Source organism: Lutjanus erythropterus, chromosome 10 (genome assembly GCF_056507025.1).
Source record: "Lutjanus erythropterus isolate fLutEry1 chromosome 10, fLutEry1.hap2, whole genome shotgun sequence".
NCBI lineage: Eukaryota > Metazoa > Chordata > Actinopteri > Lutjaniformes > Lutjanidae > Lutjanus > Lutjanus erythropterus.
The window spans coordinates 40,636,033-40,659,681 of record NC_139326.1 but is presented as its reverse complement, the minus strand read 5'-3'; the positions used below and the strand labels follow the sequence as shown (position 1 = coordinate 40,659,681).

General features: G+C 38.8%; 1 protein-coding gene across 2 annotated transcripts in view; it reads left to right on the top strand.

The window, feature by feature from the left end:
- sh3glb2a (SH3-domain GRB2-like endophilin B2a) overlaps positions 1 to 23,649 on the top strand; it is a 54,555-nt gene that overhangs the window by 8,880 nt on the left and 22,026 nt on the right. For both annotated transcript variants that reach the window (XM_084729326.1, XM_084729325.1), the window contains exons 3-5: positions 4,730 to 4,858; positions 12,282 to 12,415; positions 15,980 to 16,072. In XM_084729326.1, coding sequence (XP_084585452.1) covers positions 4,730 to 4,858; positions 12,282 to 12,415; positions 15,980 to 16,072 — 356 coding nt within the window. The remainder of the gene's footprint in view (positions 1 to 4,729; positions 4,859 to 12,281; positions 12,416 to 15,979; positions 16,073 to 23,649) is intronic.

Sequence of the window (23,649 nt, the reverse complement as noted above, 5' to 3'; positions counted from 1 at the left end):
AAGATGTTCACTGAATGACTTCTTTGTAATCAGTGAATGTCCTGCATCAGTTTGGCCAAACCACGTCATGACCCTTTTATCAGTATGTTATTAACAGTAGAATTTATTTAGTAAAGTCAAGACTGCTATACAAGCAAGCCATGATCAGTAACAAGTATGTCGGCAATAAACAATGATGGAAAAAGAATAAAACAAATCAAATTCACAGAAACATCAAAGAATGTGAAAGAAAATGGGTAGAAATATTATATTGTATTATATTAAGGAGACTTTGAGACCAGGGTTGACGTGGATTAAGGATAAATACTGTGTGACTGCTGAATCTATTTTCTTCTAGCTATTTGCGGCATAGTGTACTTGTGGAAAACATGTTTACTATATGTATAGCTTTGTGATTCTGTAGACTGGACCCATTCATGAGATTTATTTAACCTGCATAGCGGACATTAGACTTGGGTGGTTATATGCTAACAAGACATGCAGAAACAGCTGTTTTAATCCTGTTGCTGCAGTAATGCCTTTGTAATTAAATTTATGAAGAAACAAGGGCCCACTCATAGGAGAGACTAGTCAATTCAGGTTTGTGGTGGACTCGCACAACATCTATCGATCCAGTGTTACCCTGTGACACCACATATTACCTGTGTAGACCACGATGGGAGGAGTGTGCCAGTTTTTCACCTGTTAATTAAAATTCATGGCCTGACAAGTTCCAAACTTTTGTATTTTGCATTAAAACTGTTGAGACATGAAGCAGATGTTTCACACTATAATTTAAAGGGACAGTTCAGATTATTTGAGGCATGGCTCTATGAGGTACTTATGCACAGTCAGTGTATTACCTACAGTAGATGGTGGTCAACACACCCCTGTTTTGGAGAAGCAGCAGGAGTACTGGTGTAGGAATGTAAGCAATGTACTGCTATGGACAGGGTCAGGGTCAACAAGATGTATTTTAGAAACCTAAAAAATCAATATCACTTCAAGTGTACGCTATATTTAGAATATTTTCATTGCTTTACCTTGCTGTCAGACAGCCTTCTCTTCCATTATGTGAGCCAAGTATCATTCACACCACAACAACTAGACTCCTTTTACAGAAAACAGCAATTTTACGTCACAGACCATAGAGGTTGCTGGTCTACGGCTGCCTCAATCTGTTAGTATGTGCTATTGTGTGACTTTGATGTTTTAGGGCTATTTTTGGCATGGTGCAAACATTTCAACATTTCTGTCATTATGACAGCTCTGAGGGGACACACTACTTCAATTACAGAAGGCTTGTAAATCACAATGCTGCAGTGGTTGAGGGCTCAGTGGTCATTGCCCAGCACTAACATGCAGTGATTGCTCAGTGTCAGTCACTTCTTCAACACTACAAATGTAACTGTCCATCTGAAAAGCAGTCATCCCAATCATTACACCAAATTTAGAAAGAACAAAGAGACACAGGCACCAGTGAAAAAACTATAACTAGTAGTTTTCTGATGTTTCCCAGTGAATGTGTCCATTTTGAAAAGCATCATATTAAATCTTCATCTGCCAGTGGGCCATCATGATAAGACTTGGCAGAATATGTTAATTCTCTACATGAGAGACTTGATGAGGGCTGCAACTAATGTTTTTTTTTTTTATCATTGATTAAAGTAATGATTACTCTCTTGATTAAATGATTATTTGTTTGGTCTATAAAATGTCAGAAAATGGTGAATAATGTCAGTCAGTGTTTCTCAAAACCAAAGACAGCATCCTCAACTGTCAATTATTTTGTCCACAACCCAAATATAATCAGTTTACTGTCATAGAGGAGAATCAGATTTTTTACCCTTTCTATGCAAACAGAATAATTGATTAGCAAAATAGTTGCTGATTTATTTAGTAATTGATGATTAATGGATGTTACAGGATGAATTTGGTTTAGCATTAGTAACTCCTTCTATTCATACAAACCTTTTTTAGTTTAGCTCTAGACTTTTGATTTGGAAGGAGAATAATATGTCTTTATGTCAACATCAGCAATCATCCAAAATGAGATGGAAAATCCAAATAATCCAAAAATCCAATATCATGCATCCCTACATACAACCCCACTCTCCTTAATGAGGTAAACAGTGTAACCTGTTTTAAATTTTAAAATTCTGTATCATGGCTGCTTTAAGCAGCATTACTTTATTATTACTTTTTATTTATTTTTAACTCTTTTTTTTATTATCTATTTTGATTATCAATATATTGGTTTGAGTAATATTAAGAAAAATTAGTCAAAATTTTCATCTTCTTAAATGTGAATATTTTCTGGTTTCTTACTCTCTCTGACAATAAACTGAACATATTTGAGTTATTTGTCAAACAAGACATTTGAGGACATCATCTTGGACTTTTGGGAACACTGATTGACAATTTTGACTATTTTCTGACATTTTAAAAATTAAAATTAATCTAGAAAATAACTGACTGATTAATCAACTATGAAAATAGTCATTAGTTGCAGCCCCACTGAGGTCTCTTAGCCTTTGGACATGGGACATGTACTCTACCAGCTGAGCTACCGGGGCACCCTGCCATGTCTCCTTTAAGTTCAAAAATATATTTGCTTTCCCCATCTCTCATTAAATTGCCTTTAAATGCCTCCACATCAATTTTCTTTTCTTGGACATTTTCTGAGGCTGTGTCTATGAAGGACACTGTACTTCTGAACAGTGTAAAATTATATTCTCTGTCAGCTCTCGTGGGCCACAGTTTGGGCCTTTAGTTTGACAAATGGGCTGTCTGGACTCATCACTGTCAGTTTAGATGTTGTCATTTCATTCAGTATAACTTGAGAGAGATTTATGTTTGAAGGTATTTTGGTATGAAAACAAGGATACCACCCAAGCCTAATAAACATCCCAGTCATATCATTTTTGAGTTTTATGTAATAAAAATAGGTTGGACGTGAAGCTTCTAATATGAGGCTGCATCACAGGTTTTGATTCCATTTTTGAGTCTGTAGTGTTTCATTATTGTTTGCATTACAGGCAGTGGACAAAATAACAGAAACCTTTCAAGACATCTCTTTTTAGAAGTAGTGATTTAGTTCAGTGAGTGCTTTGTCTTATTGTGAAGCACATCATGTTTATTTACACTGATGGTGTGAGTCCTCGTGACCATTTTCACAAGCAGCACTTAATCCACTGTGTGTTTTGTAGGTTATCCTGTTATCTTGTCCCCACGTTTCTCCACATTAGTAATTACTCATTTACTATTTATAGACAGATTTAAATCACCCCATATTCTGATTGAATAAACGCAACAACCAAAAATCATTTCCACTCTCTTATCACACTGTGTAAACCTGCAATGCCTCATGGTAAAAAAATTTTCTTGCATGCTGTTACAGACAGTACTAACTAAGACGGATATACTAGGAAATATGCCTTTGATTGGGTTATTGTGTACAAATATAGACACTTTGTCACAGTTTTTTCTGCTGGAATGTAAGGAAAGACATGGTCATCAGGCATTTCAGAAAACACAGACTGAGGAGAGGTGGAAAGTAAATACATATACTCATGTATCAGTACTGAGCGTTCCCATTTTGTGTTGAACTACTTTTTCTTCTTTCCTAACAGCTGCAGTCACAAGTTTCTTGACAGATAAAGCTCTAATCTGTATGAACTTTTTTGTCCACCAGCCAAATGTCTAGTGAATTTTACCGGCCGCTGTATGGATTATCTTGCACCAAGAATTTTCAATATTTGAGAGGCTGGAAACATTTTCTGCCATTTTTGCATGAAAAGTTACTTTAACAAATTACTTAAATAATCATTCATCTAGCACATCTCTATGGCCAATATTTTCACAACTGTGCATCTCACACCAAAAAAAGTATAGATGGAGAAAAATAGCACTACAGGCCAGAAGGAAAATGTATATTTTTAATTTTGGGGTGAACTGTTCCTTTAAAAGCTTAATTCATTTTTACCACTTGCTCAGTGGGGAAAGTGATTTGGCAAGTGGGCAAGCCTTATTGTTGAGCCCTGCAAAGATACAAGCCACTTGCACATTTTACCAGCATTTGGCTGATGATTGGTGCTAATTTTGTGCTGTGCTCACCCGCCAATCATGAACTACCCAACAACATTCATTTGACAACATCAAGTAGGTAATTCTGTGAAATCAGCCCTTTTACATAGTGTAAGTACACTGCAAATTATGGTCTTGTAAATGTGTACTTTTACAATGGCCACAAGGTGGCTGAAAAACATCAAAATAAGCTGACAGATACACTTTGACCACAAACCACCAGTTTATTAAGTTGTTTGCACTAACTAAACATGCAAGCAAACAGTTGCTTCAATCCAGCAGTTAATTTGCCTCAGGGGTCTTTGCCATAATGTACTGTGTGTCTGCTTGCCTCCTGAGAAAAATAACTAGGTGTTAATTTTCTTTGAGCCTCCAGAGTGTTTTGTTCACCATCCACCCTGTAATTCAGTCTGTGGTGCTGAGCAGGTAGTGTTCAGTGTATGAATCAGTTTCTGTGCTGTCTGCAGAAGTCAAGATGGTGACGAGAGGGGCTCAGACTCAACTGTACATGTGAAAAAAATGAGCCATGAAAACATAGCAATGAGCTAAATGACACACAAGTTATTTTAGGGTGTAGTTTTCATTTAATTGGCATTTAGGGTAAATGTGCTTCTTTGTTTTCCAGCTGTGGCATAAATTAAACTCTTCTTGACTTTGTCCACAGGTGCCAGAATTGAGGAGTTTCTCTATGAAAAGTTGGACAGGAAAGCACCATCCAGAATTACCAATGCAGAGCTGCTGGGTCAATTTATGCAGGATGCAGCAAAGGAGTTTGGTCCTGGAACTCCATATGGTCAGTATGCAACCACTTCAGAATTAACTTCACGCAGCAGAAACCATGTGTGAAGGTGGTCTGGGTCAGATTGTCAGTAGATCTCAGCCAGCCGTGAATCCAGTCTGTACAATGAGACTGTGTTCTTAATATGTAAAACATCCACCCAACAGGTTGAAATGCCACATAACTTACCTGCAGTTTCCACCAGGAACGGCTGCGCTGCATTACAGCCGCGCTGTGGCAGCAGGAGCAATCCGAGGCCATTCTAGACTATGCTTGTGATTACACCAAAAGAGCTGTGACACATGTGCTATGCGCTCCATTCTGCTTCACATGTGTGCCAAGTCTATTTTTGACGGATGCTGCGTCAATTAGCACAGAGCAGATTGAACAGGCAGGAAGTCAGACACAGTGGAGGGAATGACACTCTGGTTAATTTTAAAAATAAAAGACCCTGTGCAGACTCACGATCATAAAGACAGACAGAAAAGAAACTATTTAACCTTGTAGCCTGATTATCCATGGTAGAAGCACAAAGAGCAGGGAAAGAGGACTTAATCAACAAAATCTGAGCACGTTAAACGTAATCAGACGGGCAAAACACTCCGCTGCTGAAACGCATCTAAAACGCTGTTGGTGGGACTTGTAGCCATGCGGAGGACAGATTAGAACTGAGGCGCAGACATGCCGCGCCTAGTGGAATTTACTGGTTAAGCTGCCCATCAGGAAGTCACCCACCTCCAACTAACTACTTTGTTTCCCTTAGAATTTCCTGAACTAGATCATTTGTTGACTTGGCAGTAGGCTGTCGAACTTCCAAGTTTAACCTTTTTTCCAAATACTTTGTTCACCCTGTTTTTATCAATAATGGTAGACTAAATTTTAATATTAGAAATACCAGTCAGTCTAATGCATTACAATTCAGCAACAGCAGAAACCAAAACTTCCAAAATAACAGTTAACCCCCCCCCCTTTCCTGTCATATCTTTAGCTGTCCCTATCACATAAAGACAGAAAGCCCAAAATATAATCTAAAAGAAAAAACATCCATTGAAATTAAAATTTTCTATTGCTGAGGCCTGGTGGGGGGTGAATTCAGGCCTGGTGACACCATCATGTCCTGTACACCCCGGTGAAATGTCAGGTATGAAAAATAGATACTGCCCAAGCCTAATACAAGTACCGATACCAGTGACACCAATACCAATGTGTTTTTTTTCTGCTTCCTTTGAAACCAATCATGTTAACAAAAGCATTCCTGAAATAATCCACAGACATGTAGAATAGCTACATTTGGAATGCTTTGGTGACATCTTGTCATGCTGCATAATCATCCTCCACCTCCCTCTGATATCTGAGGCTCGACTACAGCAGACTGCAGGAATTATAGCAGCTGCAGCAGGTGGCCAATCACAATTCGCATTAAACTGAAGAATACTTGCGATGATTGTCTGTGAGCAAAACCATACAAAGTAGTCATTTTTACTAGATCTGAGTAACAAAAGCATGAAATGCAGCTATGCTATGGCTGGAGAAGGTTTAATACTACTTTTTACTGCCGCGGTAGCCCTGCCTCTTTAGCTGCGTAAACAACATGGCGACTTTTGAGGGCAACAAGTGTCCAGTGTTCCACACTCAACTTCTTGGCTCCAACATTTGGGCACTTGCAGTGCACTTTGTTCAGCTGTAAATGTCAATGTGAACACACTTATGCACCCAAAACAGGAAGTGTAAGTACAGCAGTACGCAGATTGAGTCACAGTGAATAAAGGATCTGCAAAAATAGCCAGTATAAGTAAAATACTGTTTAATGAACATTAAAGCCTTTTGACATAGTCTATTAGAGCCCTTAAATAAAAATATGAACCCAAAAATGAACATAATATGTCTCCTTTGAAATGAAACCTACGCCCCTGTTTTCAGTTGAGTATACATATCCATTTCTGACACATTTTGCCAATAAATCCCCCTGAATCTTATGAGTAGTTTCATTAGAATCTCTTCACTTATCAATTCTTCATACAAAGGCAAACATAACTGGGTGCGTGCAAGTTATATTGAGGGACAGTATACTTATGTCGTATCCCGGTTGTCTATCTAAGAAGCAGGTTAGTTGCTAGAGACAAATGTTTGTATCCTGGTGGGACTAGTGGTGTTGCTTGGTACATTATGGTGCTCTGGTGTTAACTTTTTTCAATGTGTTCCATAGACAGAGTGAAACATGTTATACTGTATGAAAATCCCTGAGTGCTGCTACATAATGAAGTTTCCCTTCTCTCTCATCGTCTTCACCCCCCAGGCTCATACAGGCCAATAAAACAGCTCCCAGCCCATCCGTGGTCAAACTCAAGATCAATAATGGTTTGAACGAGCTCATTTGCACTCTGCTGCTGCACTGCTGCTGCGGCAGCACCAGGGTGTCTGTACACATGTCCTTGGAGAAATTCATCACTCAATAACTTGATCCAGATTCAGATTTATGCAAAAGTATGGCAATCCTAGTGGTAGCTTGGCATTTTTACACCCTCCACAGGGATTCATTGAATTTTGGCATTTTGGAGCATCCCAGAATGTGTTTTTTGATGTCACTGACTGTTGACTGAAACATGTTTCTCTTCTCTTTAGCAGTAAAGTCTCATATTGTTTGTGCTGTGAGAGATATTTGCACTAATTATATCAGTGATGAAACCATTTTCTCCTGGTTATGTGAAAAAATCTGTACTGCCACCAAAGTGGAGTTTGATGCAGAGTTACAAAGGATCAGTTCACCCAAATTACAAAAGTGATATTGTCTGTTTTATTTCCAGTGGCATCTAGCCAGGCAGATATTTTTGCCATCATTTGCTCAGGTCCTGAGATACCCATCTTGTACATTTCATGACCATGGAGATGAATGGAATTTTGTTTGTGGTGTTGATAATATTCAGTAGGACTGGGTATCATTTAAAAAATTATGGTATTATGATCTACCAGTTATTTAGAAATCCTGAACGTATTATTTTCAGTAGCATCAAGAATACAGATGCTCCTCTTTCTACAAAACTGATAGACATGTTTTTTTTCATTTCATTTCTTATTAAACAGAAAAAAGATTAAAAGTTACTTAATAAAATCAGTTACAGTTAACAGGCCTGACTCAGAACTCGGAACTCTATGGTTCAAGGTACGTTCTTCCGTCAGATAATGTTTATATGCCTGTTTGAAATGTGTAACAGAGGTTATTGGTCTAATAGGGATAAGTGCATGGGAAACTGATCTAGTGCATTCCTGTCATGAGTTTGTGGCTTAGAACTAGGTCAGTGAGTGCTGGAGACATTATTGTTTTGGATCTGATAATAAAATTTAATAGCTCGGTTATTTGCGTAGTTCTGAAAAGTAATGGCCTTAGAATGTGAAAGTGCAGTGCAGTGGTGAGTCCAGGGGGGGAAGTTTCCGTGGACCTGATGAGCTCTGTTGCACAGTTTTTCTATTGGTTCAGTAATTTCCTTTGTGGTGTGGGGCCAAACTGGGAGACAGCAGGATATTGTTGAAACAATTATTGCATTCAATAAATAAGCTTCTTTGTTAAATTTTTGATTATTTCAATAAGTGAGATGTTAGGAATACTGTATTGAGGTGATGTATTGTAGTACACAGCATGTACCACTAGAGGTCAGTCTGCACTGGTGGAACAGGCAGGTGAGCGGAGAAAGATGGAACCTAGTGGAAAAATGCCTCTGCCCCAGTTTTGGGAGTATTTTAGGTTTAGTCCTGATGATAAAGATGAGCAGGCAAACTCAGATGAAGCTGTGTGCACTATTTGCCTCAAGAGAGTTTTGGCTAAAGAGGATAACGTCATCAGCCACGTGATTTTTGTTCAACTGCCAGTTGACCACCATCATCTCAGTTCAGCCCACTGGTGTGTTGGCTTCTCTTGCTGCAACAAGTGTCATCAGGTTCTCCAGCAAGAATGTGTGGAAGCGGTGCTGGTTTTCTATCTGTTGATTATTCTCTGGACCATAATCAGGGGTTCTCCCAGCAAAGTTGTCAGGCCTGGTGGCAGGTATCTTTTGACGGGGTGCAGTGGTGACTCATTGGCCATACATTAAGTCAGTGCAAAAAGATGACTGTAGATTTGAAAATATCACAGTGTAATATGTTGTTGTAAATAAGTACTTTACCCATAGAGGCCACCAGAAAAGGAGGGACTTTGCTTCTCTATAGTGGATTCACATCTGAACCAACCAAGCTGCCACTGTAACTGATGTTTAAAAGACATCTTCAAAATCCATCTGAATCCACTAAAAATCAAATTTCCCAATGCTTAGGCCTGATGGGGGTGAACTCAGGCCTGGTGACCCCATCATGTCCCATATACCCCAGTGAAATGTCAGGTATGAAAAGTAGATACCACCCAAGCCTCATATTAGTATTGGTACCAATGATCTACTTCCTTTGAAACCCATCATGTGAACAGAAGCATACCTAAAATAATGCTTCTGCATTTTATGCATACTCCACAGGCATATAGAATAGCCAAACTTTGTAATGCGTTGGTGACATCTTGTCATGTTGATCCTCAGATACCTGATGCTCAACTACAGCAGACCGCAGAGATTATAGCTGCTGCGGCATTAAACTGAAGAATACTTGTAGTGATTGTGAGCAAAATCATACAAAGTAGTAATTTTTTACTAGATCTCAGTAACAAAAAGATCAAATGCAGGTATGTTGTGGCTGGAGAAGTTTACATATTACTTGGTACTGCATTATGTAATTTAATACCTTAAAGGTATCGAGTATCTGTACCCCGCCCTAGTGTTGAGAAATAACTTTTCAAAGAAATCAACCACGGCATCATTTACCAGAAACGACGTCCTAATCACTGTGGATCATCTGTTAACGGCTCTCAGGGAACTACCTTCAACCACAGAAATAGTACCTATGAGAATAGTCCAGTGTGTTTTCAGGGTTATCTCAAGGTCGACATTTGTCTTGATCATTTCTGTCAGTGAACAATATTAAATTATAATTTCTTTGGGTGGGTGAAGACACGTTGTGTCAGTGGACCGTACAAACCATTAATATTTAATTGAATAAATATTAACAATCCTTTAGATGACAAAGATTTCTAAAAACTTAAATGGTCCCAGTGTTCCACAAATTAAAAACCCCAAAATACTAAATTAACATTTATTAACTTAAACCTCTTCCTCAGTTGTTTACCTAAAAATAGCCCAGACAATCAGCTGTGTGTTGAGGTACCACCTTCCTGAAAACCGAAAGTTACGTGTGTTCTTTCATCCCACTGCAAGTGATGAATGATTGATTATATCATACCTTAAAGAGAGCCTTGAACTGGTCTTTCTGGTTAGCTAACAACTATTTTGAAAAGTGATGTTGTCATGTTGTGTATATGCTGTACACCACAGAAGAAGCTGGTATTGGATGAAACAACAAGCACATGAAGGAATACATTCTGACAGATCTCTGACAGACAGATTTCCTTGTTGATAAGTTGACACTTGATAAACTGAATTTTGTAGATGGTTGAATTTGGTTGGTAAGGTTAATTATTATTTAATATTTTGATTAATTCTATTCTGATTCAGACAGATAGGTCTTCATAAATACTCAACTTGTCTAGGACTGCACGATATGGTGAATAAAAGTCCTATTGTAATTGTTTTGACTGAAATTGCAGTTGTGATATGTGATACGATTAGTGGGAAGATTTTTAGGCCAGGGCATCTCTACAGCACTACATTACTTCATTATTCTGATGTTTTTGCTCACATTTTTTCTTTTTCAAAAAAATCAGGATTGAGTTCTGGTCCTGGGGTTTGGACATTGCACTCGGCTGATTTCAATAATATTGCAATTAGTTGTGGTGCTGTATACTTTTCTTAATTTCTCAGTAAATTTCACATAAACTATAGTACTGTGAACAACCAACGACAATCAGTGATCAATTTTACAATGGTATCCCAACTTTTTAAAAAGTAATGACTTAATTATTTGTTTTTACAACTTAAGGCAAAGTCTCTGAACTCTGTTAGACACACTTTTGGCAGCCCGCTCACTTAAATGTGAATCATGTGTAAAGAATGCTGGCAGTCAAGAGAGGGGAATTCCTGCTGTCTCTACGTGACCATGTTATGCCACCGTAACTTAGCTGCAGGCTTTCTTTGAGAAAGATGTCAACTGTGAAATATGTTGTCCCCAGTAAACAATACCAGGTGATTTCATCTTGAAAGGATGTAGCCGGACTCACCCATGACACTGGCCACCTATTGCCGGCAGCATTCTCCTGTCCTCCCCTGTCACCATGGGAAAAGCCAACTACAAAGTCTGCGCTAGCACTTCACACACTGTAAATGTCACGTATTCTAACCCTAACCTGGTTTCTAACGGTATGAGCATAAACAAGCTAGCAGCTGTTTCCTTTTCTTTTGTGGTGGTCTAGCCCTTTTAATGCCAAGGCTCGCCTTCACTTGCAAATTTTGATCAAAACTTATGATCAAAAGGCCACTGCTGCACCATGTATGTGATGTAATCAGTCAAAAGAAGTCCACTGTCCATTGCAAGCAAACAATAGAACAAAGGATTCATGTTTCCTGCATGCCTCTCCTGCTCACCCATGTGCATGCTGGTCCTATTTCTGCCTTCCTGTTTGAAACTTCACCTGCCCACAGTGATACCCAAACCATAAAAACACTAATTATACAAGAGAAAATTAAAACGCTACACAAAAAATTATAATGATTAATAATTAGATTCAACAAAAAAAGCAAAGGAAAATGCAATTAGGGTCCATCTAACTAAAGCAAACATCAAGAATAATCAAATAATGCTACTTATTTATTAGAAAAACAACAATAAATCCTAACAACAAACAAATAGCTCCTACAAATATGGCTGCAAAGAAGCAGATAGCAGGAAAATATATAAGAAAATTCTTTAACTCAAATGTTAGAGCACTCAGCTTTAAAGAAACAAATGCATGGCTGTTGACATCTGTCTAAAAACAAAAGGTACTAGATTTTCTTCAGTCAAGGGAGTGCATTTTTAGTTCAAACGTGTACAGAATTTTAACACAGTTTAACTTGTGAATCTGTAATTTGTACAACAGAAACAACAAGAGCCTACATATTTTCTTTATTTTATTCATTTTTGTTGATTTTTTTCTGTAAGGAGGGTGAAGAAAGTCTGAAGTGCAACTACAAGTGGTTATGGCACACAGTGTTGCATCATTTGATGCTTGTAGCACATCAGAGACGTCACACAGACAGAAGAAGTAGTCAGAGTGCTGAGTCAGGGACTTGTCTCTTAGCGAGGCAAGTGTAAATCTAAAAGTATCTACAGTTCTCCTGTACCTTCAGCAGATCTGTTCAGGCCTGGAAAATGTATGTGATTACCTGTGAAGACTTTGTGGTGAATGGGTCTAATGTGTTTCTTGCAGGGAGTACTTTGATAGAGGTGGGGGAGTGTGAGAGAAGATTAGGAGCAGCAGAGCGGGAGTTCCTCCAGACATCAGCCATCAGCTTTCTGACCCCTCTCAGGAACTTTCTGGAAGGAGACTGGAGGACCATTTCAGTGAGTCTGAAGCACCACATCCACTCTTCTGCCGGCAGAAAGGCCATTCACCATAGTCATTCTACTGCTTCAGTAGCATTTCCTCAGGATAATGTTGAAATGTTTAGGGAGAAACATTAGGTGTTTTTGGAATTCTGGGAACTCTTTACCCAATAGGGAGTTCCTTGAGAACTACACACCTTCAGGGACTTTGTTCTGTTTGTATTTGCACCATAAAGTGATGTAAGCTGATCGGTGGTCAGTAGAGCAACATAAAGCAACAGCTGTTACTATGACAACAACTAGACAAGATGTAGGACACCGTGACCCAAGCTGTGTGTTGTGGATTTATAATTATACAAGAGTTTGAAAGGAGATGTGAGAGTTTAGATCAGGGTGAGAGAAGAAGACAACACTGCAGACAGGAAATTAAATTTAACATTACCAATACCTATTTTCTTTCTAAGTTGTTTAGAGTACAAGGAGCTTCTTATTTTCTGAAGAGTTTTACACTGGCTGGTTGCAGCTCCCAGCGGTGCCGCTGGTGATTGCATCTTTATCTTCTCCCTGCACTGCTTCAACAGATATGCTGTCGAAGATATTTCACTATTTTGTTCCACTTTGATAAGTCAAAATTGCGTTTTTTCCCTCTGTCACACACACTCTCAATAAAACCTGGACTCCACTGTCGGTCATTCATCCATGTCCCTGGAAAAATAATTATTAGCTGCCATGAGCTGTTGTTCACACTGTTAACTTCAAGCTAATGTTTGTATATGGTTTTAAAAATGGCGGTTGCTGGTGCTGCTCTGGCTCATGTGTTGACCAGTCAACACACACTTATGTCTGAACAATCACTGTGTGCTTATGTCACTTAAAGTATCATTTTTTTTGCAGGGACTGCATACTCTGGAGTAGGTTCCTCAAAACTGTGTTCTAAGAAGGAGTTATAAAAATTACAATCAATCATAGTTCCTGTAGTGTGGAACCAATAAAAAGGGGGGAGGCCTCCAACAGTTCTTAGAACTATGGAAAAGTTCCTGCAATCTGAAAGCACCTATTGTTGCATTCTACTAGAACACATACAAAGATATTAAACCTGTAACCTACCTATATACTGATTGTTGGATACTTAGATAAAGGTTTTCTACTCTAACTAATAAATGTCCTGACCTTTTGTATGTATTTGGTGTAGTTTGAAGTTATGTAAAACTGCAATGTTGGCAGTTGTTTAGTGTCTAAGGCAGCCATTCCCAAAGACTGGGTCAAAATCCATAGGTGGGTCACAGGAGATTTTATTTGGGTCCCCAAATAAATAAAAGGCTATGGAGGAGATTCTGCAACTTTAAGATTTTTATAAGATGAGGTCACAGTACACCTTTTATTACGCATTTATAATGTGTACAGTTTCACTGATGAGAGGAAACAACAAGAGCCTGTTAAATCTGTCTAAGTACTTATATATGTTCTCAATAAAGCATCAAGATAATAAAGGGTGATACAAAAATAGTAAAAGTGGTCAGGAACATTAATTTATTGATGAATTAACTCATTCCAGAGCTTATTATTCTGAAGAGAGTTAATTATTTTTCTTATTGTGTCTTGGGTTGCGATGGTTTGTAATTTTTAAAACTTGGGTCCCCAGGAAAAATGTTTGGGAAACACTGGTCTAAGGGATTAAATAACATAATCATGATCCCATAGATATCCAGGAATTGAGCAAAATAAACAATTGAACAAAAGGGGGGCATCTTTCTGATGCTGAGACTTTGAAAAACCCTGACTTAGAAGATCATCATGGAAGTATGTAATGACCATCACTATTATGCTCTAAAATGTCTCATAACTTGTTTAGTGCAGCTTTTGGAATGTGAATCCATGATTATCCTAGAGGTCACTATGACTATACAGATGAGGATGAAATTATTAGCCCCCCTATGAAAATTTCATTTTTTAAAATTTTTTAATTAATAAGGAATTTTTAACACAGCTTTTCCAAACATCCTAGTTTTATTTTAGATGCTTACATTATTTTACTTTGCACAAAGAAACAAAATTATTTCACAAAAAACAAAAACTACCAGGGTCAAAATTATTACCCCCCCCCCGATGCTAATAGTCAGTTGTGTATCCTTTTTGCTGAATAACAGCCTGCAGTTGTTTGTTGTAGTTTCCTTCCACCTTGAAGAGATTCCCAGTTCCAGACACACTGAAGCATCCCCACAGCATAATACTCCCACCACCGTGTTTCACTGTGGGGACGGTGTTCTTTGGGTTATATACTTCTCCCTTCTTTCTCCAAACATAAGCAACATCTCTATGACCAAAGAGCTCTAGTTTGGTCTCATCTGACCAAAGGACATGCTTCCAGAAAGCATAATCTTCCTCCAGGTTGTCCTTTGCATACTTCAGTCTTGCTTGAAGGTCTCTCCTCTGCAGAAGTGGAGTTTTTCTTGGCCTAACCTCACAGTCCATTCCTGTGCAGGGCTCTAGTGATCTTCTTCTTCTTGGAGACTACAATTCACAACTTGACTAAGTCATTCACTAGTGTCTTGGCAGTTGTTCTGGGGTCTTTAGACACATCTCTCACAAGCTTTCTTTCCAGAGTCTTTGAAATCTTTCACTTCCTACCTCTGCCAGGCTTGTTCTGTACTGTGTGGCTCTCTTTGAATTTCTTGATGATACTTCTCACTCCAGTTCTTGACACTTGGAAATGTTGTTATAACTTTGTATATCCTCCTCCTGCTTTGTGAGCATCAACAATTCTTTTTCTCAAGTCTAAACTTATTTTTTTTTGTTTTTGTCATGATGCTTTCTCAAGTGACAGCTTACTGAAGTTTTTATACTGTGTGTAAATTGGAAGATAACCCTCAGTTTTAACCTGATTTTACAAGCTTTGAGCATTACAAAGTTAAAGCACATCGTTGCACAACAGTGGTTTGTGCTATGGCTCAATAAAAAAGATCAGTTCTTAAGGGGGGTAATAATATTGACCCTGGTCATTTTTGTTTTTTTCTGAAATAATTCTGTTATTGTGTGCAAATAGAAATAATTTATGGTTTCTAAAGAAAACTAGAATGTTTAGAAATGCTATGTTGAAAATTCCTTGCTCTGTTAAAAAAGCAGTTGGGAAAATTTTGAAAAAAAGACTTTAAATTTCATAGGGGTGCTAATAATTTAGTCCTCAACTGTATGTCATTTTATAAAATGTTCAAGATTCACAAAAACTACAATGAAATGTTTACTGTGGGGACTAACATCACACATGAATCAATCTGGGCTCACTGAATCCACAAGAGTCTCAGTTTTGAGTCAGAAATATTGAAATATCTTACAAAAGATCAAAGGGTGGCCCTATGGGTCTATCGCTGGAACTGAAACACACACACACACACACACACACACTAAATATATTGAAATATCATTTAGACATTTCAGGAAATCTCACGACAATGAGATGCCTACTGTTAGATTTAGGATATTCCAGGACTGTTTAGGGACCTCAGTATGCAGGAATATTCAAATAGAATTGGTGAACATAACATAACAATGACAATATCGATTGTGTTGATGTGTGTCCTTCAGAAAGAACGGCGCCTTCTGGAGAATCTCCGTCTGGACCTGGACGCCTGTAAAACACGTCTGAAGAAGGCCAAGGTTGCTGAAGCAAAGGCTGCGGTGAGTCATTTTGTGCGTCTCAAACCATGGCCCCATTCCCACACTCATTCCCATCATCACTGTAATGCCATAAAACTTTGAGTGGTGCTGACATTAACCATTACTAACTGTCTCGATATTCATAACCTTTGCAGTGCGAGGGAGAAGTGAGTATTAAAGACATTTTTAAGGACATTCAGTGTGTTGCACCCGCTGAGTTGTTTTTCCTGTCTGACTTGCTTTGACTGAATCTTCAGTGCCATTCAGTTATTGGTGGCAGGAAACTTAATTATAATCAGTGGTGTTAAAAATTTTTTTAAAAAAGCAAAGCAGTTGACTGAAAAAACAACTTTGACCTGAAGTTTTGACAATGACTCTTGCATTTTAAACAATATGTGACCATTGACAGAAATCAGCAAAATATTGGGCTGTGACTGTTTATTTTGTTTGTTTATTCAACCAAATATATATGCAAGCAACCTGTTTTTTTGTTTGTTTTTTTACAGTAGATGGATCATATAACTCTTGCATCTCAATTTGAATGTGTTTATTTTAAGGATTTCATGTCTATTGAACATTAACTTCATGCAGATATTTGCTACAAGCTAAAATGATCAACTTTCTTTTCTTTGAATGGAGATTAAAGTACAATATCAGTATTATGAATGAAGAATAATTCACTAAGACTGTGCTCCATCACCCCAGTCTGGCATGCATAGTTCACCTGAATATTTCTAAACTTGATTTGTAATGGAAATTTTTTTTTGTAATTTTATAACTTATAGATGACTGCTGTGGATAGTGGCAGCTGTAGTGTGAGGGATGAAAAAAACAACAGTCTGATACAAACATGTTCTCAGAGGCCTCTGGGTGAGGCTCGCTGCAAAGAGTAGGCCCACACAAAACCAGTGGAGATCAAAATGTTGATCTGATACACCCAGAGGTGGAGTCACATGACTGCATATTGCTGCTCTCTTCTTACTGCAGTCATCAACAGCATAATCCTCGAATCCAGATTTATCATTTTTGGATTGGACCCCTCCGTGAGAGATGTCTCATGCATGGACCTCTGCCTAGAAATGTGAAAATACGTTTCCCTCGGTGAACATACCTGGGCAAGCCTCTCGCCCCACGCCCCGCCGGTCAATGCCGAACTTCACTCCAGCTCCGCGGGGCCGTCACCCCACAAATTCCTCTCTCCAGCCCCCGTCCTATGCTGCCTTACCGAAGGCGAGATCTTCAGCTCCACCGGCTGCTTCACCCAACACGCTGGTTATCGGCGATTCAATAATAAGGCACGTCAGAAGAAGGTCAGCTGAGACATACTGTTTCCCAGGTGCTAAGGTAGTGGATATCATGTGCAAGATTCCCAGCCTCCTAGCAAAGCACACCTGTGCTAAGAATGTAATTATCCATGTCGGCTGCAATGACGTCTGACCAAACCTCTGAAACATTAAAACGACATTTTAACAAGCTTCTCCACTTGCTGGACGGCTGTGGAAAGCGTGTTTTTATCTCCAGCCCCATACCTCCGTTTGGCCGAAGTGTCGGTCGTTTTAGCCGGATTCTTAGTCTTCACACATGGCTCCAGTCTGCTTGCACAGTGCACAACATGGTTTTTATTGACAATTTTAACCTCTTCTGGAACCGTCAGTCTTTTTATTTAAAGGACCGCATGCACCCTAGCAGGCTGGGTGCTCGTATTTTAACGCACAACATTTTCCATTCAGTTGTTAATGCTCCAGCTATCTGACTCTGTCCTGCTTCAAGTTCATGTGAACAATGGGGCTCTGCTGCGACACCAGTCACTTCCGGTCAGGACGACTTTTTCCCCGCCCCGCCCTCATCTTCACCTCATCAAGGTGCAGGCTCAATAGCACCCCCTTGTGCCCAGACACAATGCTCCCCCTATCGACCTCACCCGTGTTTTACAATTCCTGTCATCTGCAGCAACAGACCTCACTACCCTGGTAGACCTCGGGGAGGAGCTAATACCTCCAATCTCCGCCCCCTCAGTCGGAAATCTGCTCCTCTCTCAAGGCTGGATTCTTTGAGTAATAAAATTGGCCTCTTGAATGCAAGGTCTCTTTGTAATAAGTCCTTCATAATCAATGATATGATTGTTGCTAACAATTTTGACTTTTTTTTGGTGACTGAGTCCTGGCTGACCCCAGCAGACTCTGCTGCTTTAATAGAGGCTACTCCCCCAGATTTTAAACATTTCCATCTCCCTCGTCCCTCTGGGAGAGGTGGTGGATTAGCTGTCTTTCATAAGAATTGCTTTAAGTGCCCTCTTGTTTCTTTTGGGAACTTTGTTTCTTTTGAAGTTTTAAGTTTTATTATCACTGGCCCTGCTCCTCTTGTATGATTTTGTAGATTTAATTGAATCTTTCAATCTGTTGCAATCAGTTGATAAGCCAACTCATTCCAAAGGTCATATCCTGGATCTGGTATTGTCCTCCGGCTTTTGCCCTGACAACGTGGAAGTAGTGGAAGTTTTTATATCAGACCACAAAGCTGTCATTTTTAATGCTCCTCTACCCTCTTTGTTGTCTCCTAAACCTCAACCCTCAACACGATCACGCATATTTACTGCTGATTCTGCTGACAAATTTAGGGACATTTTCTCAAATTCATTGGGTACAAATACTCTCGCACAATCTTCAGATGAACTGTTATCTGTGCTTAACAGCCACTGTCTCTCTATTTTGGACCTCATTGCTCCCCTGAAAAATAGAAAGCCAAAATCAAGAACTCTCCCTTGGCTTAATGATCATACCCGCTCTATAAAACGACAATGCAGAAAACATGAGCGTCAATGGAAACAAACTAAATCACCTGTCATTCTTACCACCTTGAAAGAACTCATGATAAGCTATCAGTCAGCTGTGAATGATGCAAGATCAGCTTATTTCTCTCAAATTATATCAAAAAACTCTCATAACCCCAAAATATTATTCAAAGTCATTGATTCTGTTCTAAATCTTCCAACCACTGTGGATTTTGAACCTGGAAATGCTTGGGTAGAGAAATTTGCTTCGCATTTCACTGGTAAGATAATAGCTATTCGGTCCAAGATTGTACCAAATTCGCAGCATCTAGCCATCGCCTACAATAATCCTGCCTCCCTCACCCAGTTTGACTCCACTGATATCACTGAGCTCAGTAAAATAATTAGCCAAATGAACTCTTCCACTTGTGTTTTAGACTGTTTACCAACTAAGTTTTTAAAGCAGGTCCTTCCCACCATTGCTCCTCTTATTGTACAAATTATTAACTGCTCTCTGACCACTGGCAACTTTCCTAACAGTCTTAAACATGCAATAATTCAACCACTACTGAAAAAAACAAGCCTGGACCCACTAGTACTGGACAATTATAGACCCATTTCTAAATTACCTTTCCTATCGAAAGTACTGGAAAAAGTTATCTCAATCCAATTAATCTCATTTATGCATAACAACAATATTTTTAGCAGTTTTCAGTCTGGTTTTAGAGCTCGCCAGAGCACAGAGACAGCCTTGGTGAAGGTCTGTAATGATCTACTTTTAACAGCAGACAGAGGTGACTGCTCTGTCCTCGTGCTCTTAGATTTGAGTGCCGCATTCGATACAATTGATCACGCCATCCTTTTGCACCGTTTAGAAGCTTGGGTTGGTATTAAGGGAACTGCCCTTCAACTGCTGCACTCTTATCTGTCTAATAGAACCAGTTCAGTCATGATATCAAATGTTTGTTCCTCTGTCACTCAGATTAACTGTGGTGTTCCGCAAGGGTCCATCCTTGGCCCTCTGCTGTTTTCAATCTACATGCTCCCTCTGAGCCAGATCATAGAAAACCATGGTCTCTCCCATCACTGCTATGCGGATGACACACAGTTATATGTCCCCCTACAATCCAATAACTCCAGTGCTTTAGATAATCTTTATGCCTGCCTCAATGATATAAAATGCTGGATGTCACAAAATTTTTTAAAACTTAATGATGATAAATCAGAGGTCTTAATAGTAGGTCAAATACACCCCACAAGCCCACCTCTCAGCAAACTTGGCTCTCTTAATCAAAATGTTAAGCAGACAGCAAAAAATCTTGGTGTGATTTTTGATGCAGACCTTGGTTTTGAGGCTCATGTTAAAAGTGTGGTCCAGTCTTGCTTTTATCAGCTCAAAAAAATCTCAAAGATAAGATCTTTCTTGTCCTCTACTGACTTGCACAAAATTATTCACACTTTTATTTTTTCTAGATTAGATTACTGCAATGCACTTTATGCTGGGATCAACCTGAGCTCCATCCATCGTCTCCAATTAGTTCAAAACGCTGCTGCTCGAATTTTAACAGGCACAAAAAAATTTGGACACATTACTCCAGTGCTTGCCAACTTACACTGGCTTCCAGTTTTATTTCGTATTGACTTTAAAATTCTTCTGTTAACTTTTAAAGCATTAAACGGCCTTGCTCCGAATTATTTGAAGGACCTTTTGATCCGCTATGTGCCTCAGCGGTCACTGAGGTCTATGGATGCTGCTCTCCTGGTTGTCCCCAGATCCCGGCTCGTGTCCAAAGGTGACCGGGCATTTGCTGTCAGAGCCCCACAGCTTTGGAACAGTCTCCCTATCGAAATTAGGCAGGCTACTTCATTAGCTTCTTTTAAATCCTTGCTGAAAACCTTCCTTTATAGGAAAGCTTTTGCAAACTGCTGATCCAAGTCATGTGGTTTTCCCACACTGCTCAGCTTGGTTAATTTATTTATTTATTTTTATTTTTATTACTTATTTTTTTAAACCAGTTTTTATCTCTGTACTTGTGATGTGATTTCACCTTCTGCATTTTTAACTCCTTGTGTTTTTATGGTGTGTTGCTTTACTTGCTGTTTCTTTCTTTGTTTTGGCTGCTCATATTTTTTATTTTTTCTGTACAGCACTTTGTAACCTTGTTAAGAAAAGTGCTATATAAATAAAGTTTATTATTATTATATTATAAAAGTCTGTCTGACAGTGAGGTAAAGCAGTAAAAATATTCTAAATACAGGGTATACTTAAATTAATATTGATTTTTTTTAGGTGTCTAAAATACATTTTGGTGCTGACCCTGTCCACAGCAGTACACTGCTTAGCTTCATGCTGTTAATCTTGTGGTGGCATATCAAGCACCATCTACTGTAGGTAATACAGTCACAATCTACAAGTACCTCATACCACATTCAGCCATGTTTTAAATATATAACGCTCTGCACAAAGTAATAAATTGTGTCTGATATCGTTTTTTTGCTGAATAGGTTCAAATTCTCTTTTGAAATAAAGGTCCTAACGGCTAATGTTCCTCTTAGGTATGTGATGATTTAATACTCAGTATTGGTATTGGACAAAAATCTCTGGATTGGACATCAGGAGGGAAAAAGTACAATCTGATGCGATCAATCAGCCTGAACTATCACATGAAGTTTGAGCGACATGCTGTAAAGAGACATTTGTCATGAGTAGCTATCATCATGCCAGCTGTGTGGAGTTATTTTAAGCTCATGGAAGAAAAAACAAAACAGTACAGCGCATAGATTTTAATTTTAATGTCTGAATTGTGCTGGCTTATTGAAAATGCTGCTAAAACTTAAATATAAAGTTCTAGCAGTATTTAAATAACTTTCTCATGTGGGTTGTGTATTTCTTCCTTCATAGGAGCACAATAATTTGTTTCACAGTTTGAGCGTCATGTTTTTAGATTTTGAGGTGAAGCAGAGTACAAATGTATCAATGACAGGTGTGATGGTCATAATTATTGGCAAATACTCAAGATTCCAGTATTGCCATCACACATTAAAAAAGTGGTTTTGAGTCTTCCCCAGTTTCTTCCCTGTTTCACTATGATCTAGGAATACTTGTGCCGTCTGCTTTTCTTGAAGCTTCTTTTTTTTTTTTTTTTTTTTTTTTGGAACTGTATTTTTATTAAACATGGAACGACACAATACAGAACATTCCTTGACAGCATCACAGAGCATGTATGACAGTGCGACAAAACAAGACAAAACATTAGGGTCCAGAAGTTGAATAGTAATAATGAGTGAAAAATAGATGAATAAATAAATGGACAATTAAGATATTACAGTACAATGTGGGGTTCCCCTCAGTTAGAGAGGTATCTTGTTATGGGTAGCCACCTCCTCAAAAAGACATCAGACCTTAATTGTAATTGAGCAGTTAAAGCCTCCATTCTGTACACCTCCCCCAACTTCTGTTGCCACTGTGCCACTGTAGGTGGCTGTGAATTCATCCATTTTATTGTCACCATTTTCCTAGCAGTCATCAAGAGTATATGTAGCAGGTGCTTTTGGTGTCTGGTGTACATGTCTTTAGGAGTTAAATCGAGAAGAAACTGACTCGGGGTAAATAATAAATCGATTCCCAGAACTTTATCTATCTCGTTTTTTACCCCCTTCCAGAAAGGAAGCATCATTGGGCAATCCCAAAATATGTGCGAATGGTCTTGAAGCTTCTTTTTGTCTCACTGTTGATCAGAATTTTAAGAAGTCTGACTTTTCTCAGAACTTTTGTTTTTTAGTATGATGACTACAAAATTACATTTTTGCTGACTGACAAAGTCTGACTTTTGCAACCTGAATGCATGTTAGCATGAGCATGATGCTGACCAGTATTAAAGCTTGTAATATCACACTGACAGTCCTATTTACGGTGGATTAGTCAGGTCAGTGAATTACACAGATGAGTCACCACTTTCAGTGGTGTTGGAGAGGATGTTTACACACAGTTGTGTTGCATCAGCTTTCTGCACCTTTGTTTTATGACTTCAGACACACCTAATGTGAAAGTGCACTGGCAGGTATTATCTGCCAGCCTCCTCTCTTATCTTATCTGTGCAACTGGCTGAGACACAACACTGCCCTTTGAAATTAAGAACAAATCCAAAAACTTGTATTCAACTATTCTAAATTAAAGTGGCAAAGAAAACAGGGCTAAGTTAAGTTAAGGTTGGGTTTTTGTCTGTACAAACTGCTATATTAGAGGTGGATATGACTGACAAGATGCCACACATTAATATACAGATGTATTAAAGGGATAGTTCACCCAAACTGAAAATCCAGTCATTATCTTCTCACTCTCATGCCGACTGAGGTTCAGGTTTAGTTTTTTTAATCCACAAAACACTGCTGGAGTTTCTCAGGAAACAGCGTTGCACAATCAACAGAATAAAAACTTAAAATGCCTCCATACTGCTCATCTGGTTCAATCCAAGTCTCCTAAAGCCTTGACATGCTGTTTGTACACCATCACAACACATGCACCCAGTTCAGATGGTGTCCATGTGCATGTGAATGTGGCTCCAAGCTAAATATCTACAGTGCAGATTTAGACTGAAAACATGGTGTAAATAACATTTTTTAGTCAATTTGGCATGTTGGGACTTTGAGAGACTTGGATTACACCAAACGACCAGTATGGAGGCATTTTATGTTTTTATTCTGTTGTTGTTGTTGTTGTTTTTTTTTGGGGGGGGGGGGTGGGTTACACCATTCAGTCACCTTTCACTTCCATTGTTTGGGAGATTCTGCAACACTGTTCTCCTGTGAAACTCCAGCAGTGTTTTGT